This window comes from Colobus angolensis, unplaced genomic scaffold (genome assembly GCF_000951035.1).
Source record: "Colobus angolensis palliatus isolate OR3802 unplaced genomic scaffold, Cang.pa_1.0 Scaffold53, whole genome shotgun sequence".
Classification (NCBI taxonomy): Eukaryota; Metazoa; Chordata; class Mammalia; order Primates; family Cercopithecidae; genus Colobus; species Colobus angolensis.
In genome coordinates, this window is record NW_012118821.1 from 4379005 (window position 1) to 4388798 (window position 9794).

General features: G+C 47.5%; 1 protein-coding gene across 1 annotated transcript in view; it reads right to left on the bottom strand.

Annotated features, from left to right (window-relative positions):
* The window catches only part of ASAP2 (ArfGAP with SH3 domain, ankyrin repeat and PH domain 2), a 180191-nt gene that overhangs the window by 126637 nt on the left and 43760 nt on the right, over nt 1-9794 (bottom strand). The window contains exon 2 of the mRNA XM_011960939.1: nt 5584-5656. Within this exon, the coding sequence (XP_011816329.1) occupies nt 5584-5656 (73 nt within the window). The remainder of the gene's footprint in view (nt 1-5583; nt 5657-9794) is intronic.

Consider the following 9794-nt stretch of genomic DNA (forward strand, 5'->3'; position numbering starts at 1 on the left):
TTTAATCAAGGGTTCTTGGATTCTAATATCTATGTCTTCTTTATCCTAAATGACACCGACACCATCTCCCAGAATTGGTCTTTCACCTCAAGGGCTTCTAATTAACCGAGCAAAGATCAACAGATGCAAAACTACTAGAGAACAATCGGGAGCAATAGTTAAAGTGTTAACAGTGCCGGCATGTTAGGTACCCTTTAATTTGTAGCTGAACGAAACAGTGGAAACTGATTCAACCTCCAAATCCTAAGAATTCAGGAGAGGTGTGGTAGAGAGAATAACATCTCCTCCACCACCAGATGCCCACCTCCTAATCCCTGGAACTTGTGAGTATGTTATGCTACTTGGCAAAGAGGAATTGAAATTGTAGATGGAATAAAGTTGCTAATCAGCTGAACATGAGATGGGGAGATTATCTGGATTATCTGGGTGAGGCCAATGTCATCACAAGGGTCCTTACATGTAGAAGAGGGAGGCAGAAGAGTCAGTGTTTGCTATGGGACTGAATTGCATCCCTTCCCCCAAATTCATATATTAAAGCCCTAACCCCCAAGGTAATGGTGTTTGGAGATGGGGCCATTGGGAAGCATAATAATTAGGTTTAGATGAGGTCAAGTGGGTGAGGCCCTCCTGATGACATTAGGGTCCTTATAAGAGGGGAAAGTGGACAGCTTGCTTTCTCTCGCTACCATGTGAGGGTACAGGGAGAAGGCGGCTGTCTGCAAACCAGGAAGGAGAGGAGAGCCCTCATCAGAACCCAACCACACTGGCACCCTGATCTTGGACTTCCCAGCCCCCGGCCTGTGAGAAAATAAATTTCTGTTGTTTAACCCACCAGTCTATGGTATTTTGTTATAGCAGCCCGAGCCAACTAAGTGTCAGAGCAATGCAGTGTGACAAAGACATCACCGGCCATAACCAGCTTTGAAAATGGAAGGGAGCTGTGAGCTAAGGAATGCAGGTGGCCTCTAGGAGCAGGAAAAGGAAACTGATTTCCCTTAGAGCCTCAGGGAAGGAGCCCTGTTGACACCTTCATTTTAGCCCAGTGAGACCCATGTTGGGTTTCCCACGGCAGAACTGAAAGGTAACTTTGTGCCATTTCAGCCAACTCATTTTATGGTAATTTGTTACAACAGCATGCCATTTCTTAGTGACTCACTGAAGTCTTCAAGATGTCACTTGTGTGACAGACACACTAAAGGCATGGTGGCTTTGAAACAGAGAGGGCCACTCATTCCACACAACCCTGACACAGCAGTAAGACCATCGGGGTCTGGCCGGGCGCGGTGGCTCAAGCCTGTAATCCCAGCACTTTGGGAGGCCGAGACGGGCGGATCACGAGGTCAGGAGATCGAGACCATCCTGGCGAACACGGTGAAACCCCGTCTCTACTAAAAAATCCAAAAAACTAGCTGGGAGAGGTGGCGGGCGCCTGTAATCCAAGCCACTTGGGAGGCTGAGGCAGGAGAATGGCGTGAACCCGGGAGGCGGAGCTTGCAGTGAGCTGAGATCCGGCCACTGCACTCCAGCCCGGGTGACAGAGCAAGACTCCGTCTCAAAAAAAAAAAAAAAAAAAAAGACCATCGGAGTCTGAGCTTCAGCTGCACAGACACCTCGGGTTTTAGGACTTAGGACTTTTCAGGACTCAGACTCACGACCTTAGATTAACTCAATAACTACTACAGGGAGGCTGAGCCTGGTGGATCACTTGAGGTCAGAAGTTTGAGATCAGCCTAGCCAGCATGGTGAAACCCCAACTCCACTAAAATTACAAAAATTAGCCGGGTGTGGTGGCTGATGCCTGTAATCCCAGCTACTCGGGAGGCTGAGACAGGAGAATCACTTGAACCCAGGAGGTAGAGGCTGCAGTGAGCCGAGGTCGTGCCACTGCACTCCAGCCTGGGCAACAGAGAGAAGCGCCATCTCAAAAAAAGACAAAAAAAAAAAAAAAGAATCTATTACAAGACAGTCAAAGAGGGTTATGCTGAAGTCAAAGAGGGCTAAGTCTGGATGAAGATGGGTGGGGAGGCAAGGGCAGGTCCCCTCCAGGTGACTGGGATGGGGAAGACTGTCTGCAGACCGGGTGGAGCTGTGCGAAGACACAGAAGTACAGCTGGCACACACTCAGGAAGCAGTGACAGGCCAGTGGCCTGCAGTGAGGGACACTGGGGCAGAGATGGGTCAAACGGGGCCAATCTGTGACAAAGTAGGAAAGCAGGTGGAGGAAATCCTGGTCCCAAAGAAGTTAAGAAACATGAGACAAGAAAGGGAATATGGCAGTATGAAGCATAAACGCTAATTTATTCTCACTGTTCTTTCTATCACACACAAAATGAGCACTCTTCCTATACAGGAATTGCCTTGGGTCTTTATCCTCATGATCAAAACACTACGGGGACTTCTCCTGTGGAACCAGCTGCCTTCAGAGCCCATGTCTGTGTAGTTACAGGGCACCTAAACCAACTGTGGTCGCCGGCACTCGGTCCCTTGTTGAATATGCCTGACTTATTTCTGACATCTAGTTCTAAAAAAATTTAATCTATCCTTAGACTTCTCTGCTAAATATATGCAAAAGAACGTGCTACTAAAAGCAGTTCTAAAGAGTTCCAAAGACACTGTGAACAATGTCAGCAACATGACAGGAGAAAGTATCGCGTTTCCTCAGGTGACTTCTTTGCAGTAGACAACGCTTGTTCTGAAATAAAGATTTCAGGATCAGGCTCTGGTTTTAGGACTTAGGACTTTTCAGGACTCAGACTCATGACCTTAGAATAACTCAAACTTGGCATGACATAATAGATGGCTAAAGGATGACAAAAATAGGAGACCCCCTCCAAGGTCACACACCAGGCTGTTATGTGCAGGGCCTCGGAAAGGACATGAGCCCAAGGAGCTACGTTAAAATCCCAGCCCTGTCACTGTAGAGCTTTGTGACTTTGAACAAACTCAACTTCCTTGGATGTCAGTGTTCTTTCATAAAGTGGCAAATGCTATTTTAAGCAAACAGCAAAGCATGAGCAGAGGGAGGAAGGCACAAAACGTGGCTCGCTGGGGAAAACTGCAAGTTATTTCAAAGAAGGGCACAGAGGAGTCCAGCTGGGGAGGGTCGGGACAGGTGGCCTGAGTCCAGACAATGCACAGGAGCTTGGAACTCATCTGGTGTTCTGCAGCATTTACTCACCTGAGGCTCACAGTGGGGTGATCAGGGGAGGCAGGACAGTTTCATAGACAAATGAATTGGGAAAGGATTAAGGCCGATAACCACTCACAATCCACATTACTAGCCCATTAAAATCTTTGGATGGTTCTGTAGTAGGAGAACCATCTTCATCCCAATTGCTCTAAAATCCTAAAGCCCACAAGAGGCCTTCCTTCTCTCTCCCATGCTCTGGAACTGACTTCCACCAACTTCAAAGAGGGTGAGGAAAAAACGCTGTAGAGTTTTACGCAGAGAAGTAACACCAGTGGGGCTGCATTTTAGGAAACAACGCTGGGGGGTGGGCAGAAATAGGAATGAGGTTTGTGGTACACGCTCAGCAATATGGGTCAGCAAGGCAAATTACACAGAGGTGCTGTTAAACTCCTGCAGGCCAGCCTCCTGACACTGAAGCACTAGCGCCTTCTCCCTTCAAAGGCAAGTCTGTTTATAAGCTGCACCGCTAGCTGCTGGGCCAGCCTTGGGAGTCACACAAGTCCCTCCTCCAGACTAGCAGCAGCTACACAGCCAGTGTTTGCACAAGAAGCAGATTATTTCATTTTTATTTCTGATAAGGGCTGCCTTTTCACCATACGACTATAAAATCATTTTTGAGTCTGACCAGAATATCAAATATCCCTCAAGTTATAAACTCAAAAAGTCCAAGTGAACCCAGTACAAAAAAAAAAATCTTCCTAGGTACTTTTCGAAATCTGGTGCTTGTCAACGAAACTGGGCGTACCATTTCTTAGCGACTCACTGAAGTCTTCAAGATGTCACTCGTGTGACAGACACACTGAAGGCATGGTGGCTTTGAAACAGAGAGGGCCACTCACTGCACACAACCCTGACACAGCAGTAAGACCATGAGGGTCTGAGCTCCAGCTGCACAGACACCTCAGGAACACCCTGAACTCTCTGATCTGCAGGTTCCTCATTTGTATAAGGAGAATCAGTTGTTGACAAGATTAGCACAATGTACAGAAAGCACAAGATACATAGTAAGTGTTCAAAAAAATCAAAACTACCATTATTGCTCCCTGCCCCACACTTAACCCAGGTAAAAAAGCTAGAGGCAGATGGCCACTTTCTGTATCAGTTTTAGAAAAGGCCTGTCAGTTTCCCCTGCTCTAATTGTGGCTGGGGTTGGGGTGAATCTTCAGATCAGTTTCGGGAGGCCTGACACTAACAATGGTGACTCTTCTAATCCATGTGCATCACATATTTCTCACGCAGGTCTTCTTTCATTTTGGTCAGCAGCATTTTGTAGTTGTTGATGTAGGATTCCTGTGCATCTTCTGTCAAATTCGTTCCTAAATACACTTGGCAATGCTCGACTGTAACATCATCCTGCACTTGGGATTTCCTGATAGATTCTTCCCAACTGTGGCTGGCACAGCTCTCATGGGGGGAGAGTCAAGAGCAGCAACTAGAGCTTGTGCCCACTCTATTGTAACTGTGGGGGGAGGGGGGAAGGGGTGGGCAGGTGGAATGTGTACTTCCAGGTCGTTCCCTTTCCCTCCTGACACTACGACCATCTACGGCACTCCCTGTCCTTCTGCTTCAATCACCCCTTTCACTAAAGAAAGACACCATGAGGGTGAGGTGACACAGTATAGATGAAGGGACCTGAGTACTTCCATGGGAGCAGACCCCAGGTCCCTCCTCCTCCCACCCTGTCACCCAAACTCTATCTGTACCTGAGCAGGGGGCAAGCTCCCCTGAGCAACCCATCAGCCCCGTTTCAGTCTCTCAGGACTCCTCACAGTTTCTAGTCCCCCAAGGCTGCCACCTTCTTGTTGCTGAATGAAACTATATAGTCACTTAATGGCTTTTAAAAAATATTTTCTATCACTCGTAGGATTTGTACAAGGGAAGATATGCCACAGGTGACCCACCTGTCATCTTTAAGCCAAAAGTTGCATGGGTTTAAAAAATATATATATGTAAATCTACATCAAATATTACTTTATGTTTGTCTATTTATTCATTTTCTTCCTACACTAGAAAAGGCAAGACTGGGTAAGAGAGAAACGGAAAGGGCACTGTGACACAATTAACAGCAAAAACCAAATGACAGAGGCAGGAATGAATCCAGGTCCCCATCAGCCAGGCTGACAAAGTGGGTACACACAGGACTGTGCTCCAGAAAACAGGAAGCACAACGTGGGACAGACAGCACGGGGGATGACATCCCACACCTGAATCAGACGACTGGCAAAACAAAACGTACTTCTGAAAAAGAAACATCCCAGCTCACCTCTGTGACCTGCATGCCCCGAAAAAGGAGTCTGGCTGCTCATTTGTTAATGGTCATCAATATTATGGTACCAGGACGTCAAATGCCATGTTTTCCACACAGAAACCCCTAGGGAAGGATGCATACTCACCCAGCCCAGAGCTGTTGATTGCTTTCACGGACTTCTTCATTTTGTAAAGAACCATCCGGTCCACGTCCAGAGCCTAAAACGTAGAGAATACAGTCATTAAACCGTGTTTGTGCTGAGACCGCACTAGCAGCAAGCACCACATTGAGTGCCACTCTGAAGGCCCTGCTTGCCTCTGCCAGGTCCCTCTGCACCTGTTTCTGGGAGACAAGCCCTCAGTGTGGTGTGGAAGACTGGTTTCCAAACGGCGCTAAGCAGAAGTTTGTTGGCAATTACTGAAAACCAACTCCTCCTCCTACAGCATGCGCGCTGTCTCCTGCCCACAGCACCTGCTGGGCGCGAGCCCTCTGCAGTGAAGTCAGTTACCCCAGCCGAACTCTCAGTTCTCCCTGGTTACCAGCAAGGCTCCGGGATTTGCCTGCCCACCAGGGACTCCCACCGTGCCTGTGCCCCTTCCCCCTACAGAGCCCTAAGAAGGTGTAGAAAACCCCACTCTGGATTTGGAAAAATCCAAATATCATTAGCTTGTAAGCTGTGTTAGAAGATGGGTCCTATTGCTTCCCAAGCCTCAGATTTCTTCTCCAGAAACCAGCAGGAACAATGCCCACTTTGCAGGGTTGAATAATTAGATAGAGGCACTCACATATATAATATTCAGCAAGTATTTATAGAGCAGCTACTACACGCAGTTGTCTATGGCACTCACAATATCCAGCATATAGGAGACACTCAAACAGTATTTGTTCAACGACTAATCACACGTGGAAATTTAATTACACCTTGACTTTCACAACAGATACAAAGGTAAAAAGTCCTTTTTTCATCTTTTCTTTTTTTTTTTTTCTTCTTGTTGAGACAGGGTCTCGCTCTGTCACCCAGGCCGGAGTGCAGTGGCGCAATCTCGGCTTACTGCAGCCTCTGCCTCCTGGGTTCAAGCAATTCTCCTGCCTCAGTAGCTGGGATTACAGGGGTACGCCACCACGCCCAGCTAATTTTTTCATTTTTAGTAGAGACAGGGTTCACCATGTTAGATAGGCTGGTCTCAAACTCCTGACCTCAGGTGATCTACCTGCCTCAGTCTCCCAACATGCTGGGTAAAAAGTCCTTTTAACCCACTTAAACAACATAGAAAAGCAAAGGGTGACTTGTGACTGGAGGGAGAGAACATTTGTGAACTGGGATAGTGATGCCAATCACAGGTTATCCTATAAAAACTAAAGGAAGCGCCCTGCCCTACAGCCACTGGTACATAATAACTACTGCTATTGAGTGTCCATTATTACCCCATAGTGAGTTTAGATCATAAAAATCTGCAACAACCTATCATCTGAAACACAGCACAGCTCCTCAGAGCAATGGATTCTGGACTTCCAGCCTTCCTGAAATCACCTTTTGAACCAGTTTTCAATAGCAGGATCGTAAGCCCTAGTTCTAATGCCACGATGGTAATTTTATTGGATGCTAAAATCATGTCATTACACATTTGTCCAAGCCCTTGGAATGTACAAGAGTGAGCCCTAACGTGAAGTAAAGATATAGGTGACAGTGATGTGTGCTTGTCAGTTCACTGAGGGTCACCAGCGTACCACTTGTAGTGTGGGATGTTAATCATGGAGAAGGCTACGCATGTCAAGGGGCAGGGATATTTGGAAAGTTTCTGTATTTTCCATTCATTTTTGCTGTGAACCTAAAACTAAAAATGTTTATTTAAATAAAAAAGGCATTCTTTTCTGCCATACTAAAGAGTAGAGAGTTACTGATACAAGATGAGTCAAGATTTCTTATATGGAGTTAACTCGTATTTTCCCAAGTGGTCATCTCTGATCCATTCCTAACTTCCTTCAAGATATAAAAGGGGATTTGGAAACAGTAAATAACTCAGGAAAATCACAATTAAATTCTCTTTCTCATGCAATCTCATCACTTTTCCTCCCCAATCTGCCAGCCACAGACTTGCGGGGCCCAGGCCAGGCTCGGCCAGCACCAGCGGGCAGGCCAAGGTTGTGCTCAGGGCTGTGCCAGAAACACCAGGTCCCGAAGCTTAGACCACAGGTCGGAGAGCACAGCTCTCACACACACAGGCGCCAGCTCACTGTGCTCCTCAGAGCTCACAGCTCCCCGTCCCAGGTGAGGGGCCATTCTTGAAAAGCACATTTGATTTGGGACCGTGCAGCCTAGCACTCTCGCAGAATCTGGGCCTGCCCAGGCTTTGCCACTGGCTACAGCAGGATCTGATCCGCACTTATAATATTAATAAAAGCCGCTCCTCTTTCTAAGCCTCCCCACAGACAGTGGAAGACACCAATGCCAGCCTGTCAGGCTCTCTGGAAGCATTAGAAGTCAGCCACCATTCTAAGCACCTTCCATGGGCCAGGAAGTGTAAAGGGAGAAAACACCTCATGAATAAAGAAGAAAGAGGCCACACGCAGCAGCTCACGCCTGTAATCCCAACACTTTGAGAAGTCGAGGTGGGCGGATCACTTGAGGTCAGGAGTTTGAGACCAGTCTAGCCAACATGGTGAAACCCTGTCTCTACTAAAAATACAAAAATTAGCCGGGTGTGGCGGTGGGTGCCTGTAATCCCAGCTACTCAAGAGGCTGAGGCAAAAGAACTGCTTGAACCTGGGAGATGGAGGTTGCAGTGAGCCAAGATCATGCCACTGCACTCCAGCCTGGGCCACAGAGTGAGACTCTGTCTCAAAAAAACAAAAGACGACACAGGACGGCTTGAGGGGCAGGTCCCAGCCCAGGCACTATATAAGGCTTCCTGGTGTTCTCAGAATAATAACTTTAACAAGCTTTAAAAACCTGATCATCTGAGCTCTGCCTGCTTCTCCAGCGTCAGCGCCTGACATCCTCCCCCACTTTCACATGTACCCCAAGCTTCCATCATAACGAGCTACCTGTGGCTCCCGCTCCACCTGCTGTCTTCCCAGGACATGCACACACTCCTCTCTCCTGAGAATATCATCCTTGACCCGACTCATTGGTTCAGAGGGTTCTCCTCCTCCTGAGAAGGACTCTGATGCCTCCCCACCTCCACGACAGGGTGATAGGTTCTCATCTTAGCTTTTCCCATAACGCCCTGTGCTTAGCATTTCATCGGATAAAATGGCATGATCACCTTCTACCTGCAAGGTATTACTGACACAGTGGTGAGGAAAACAGGACAAGGCAATGCCTGTGCCTTCTTGGAATTCACAATCTTGCAAAAGATAAACCGTTAGAGAAACACAAATTAACAATGAACACAGGAGCCCAGGACTTACTACATGCACAGAACTGCTTTTTGAACTTGTCCAGCTCTGCCTCTAGACCTGCACCGTCCACTACAGCAGCTACCAGCACATGTCTACAGAGCACCTGAAATGTGGCTAAGTGCCACATTAAAACAATATTGTAGACATCTTAGGTTACAGAAAATATCAACAAAATTAATCGTACCACCTCTTTTTAGTTTTTTTAATGCTTTCTTCTAAGGTCAGTCACTGATATTTGTTCATTGTATCCCCAGTGCCTACCAGAGAGCTTGCCACAGAACAGGACTCAAGAAGCAGCTCAGGAAAGAACGATGAGCCCAAAGGCAGGGGCTCAAGTGCCAGGCAACAGTGCTACCCGGAGGGGATAGGGGAGAGTTGTGTTTGAAGGTTACTCAGGCCACAGGGAGGGTAATGGATCAGGGCAGGCAGGAAGTGCATTCAGGGAGAGGCTACGCAAAGAAGAGGGAACTGGCTGGAACCCATGGTTCAAAAGCCATTCGGGACTCAAGCTGGGCAGTAGCCGTTCTGGAAAAGCCAGCCAGGGAGATCTGTGCTGCCTCTCTCAGACAGATTCCAGCCCTCTTGCCTCTGATACTCCCACAGATGAAAGAGTGACCTTGTGTCTACAGGAGTTTGGGTCAACTGTGCTAAAAACACAAGGACTAAGCTGGATGCAGTAGCTCACACCTACTATAATACCAGCGCTTTCAGAGGCCAAGGAGGGAAGAATGTTTGAGGCCAGGAGCTCGAGACGAGCCTGGCCAACATAGTGATACCCTGTCTCTACAAAAAATAAAAACAAAAGTTAGCCGGGCATGGGAACACACACCTGTAATCCCAGGCTGAGGAAGGAGGATCACTTAAATCCAGAAGCTGGAGGCTGCAGTGAACCATGATTGCGCCACTGCCCACTAGCCTAGGTGACAGACAGACCCTGTCTCTTCAAAAAAAAAA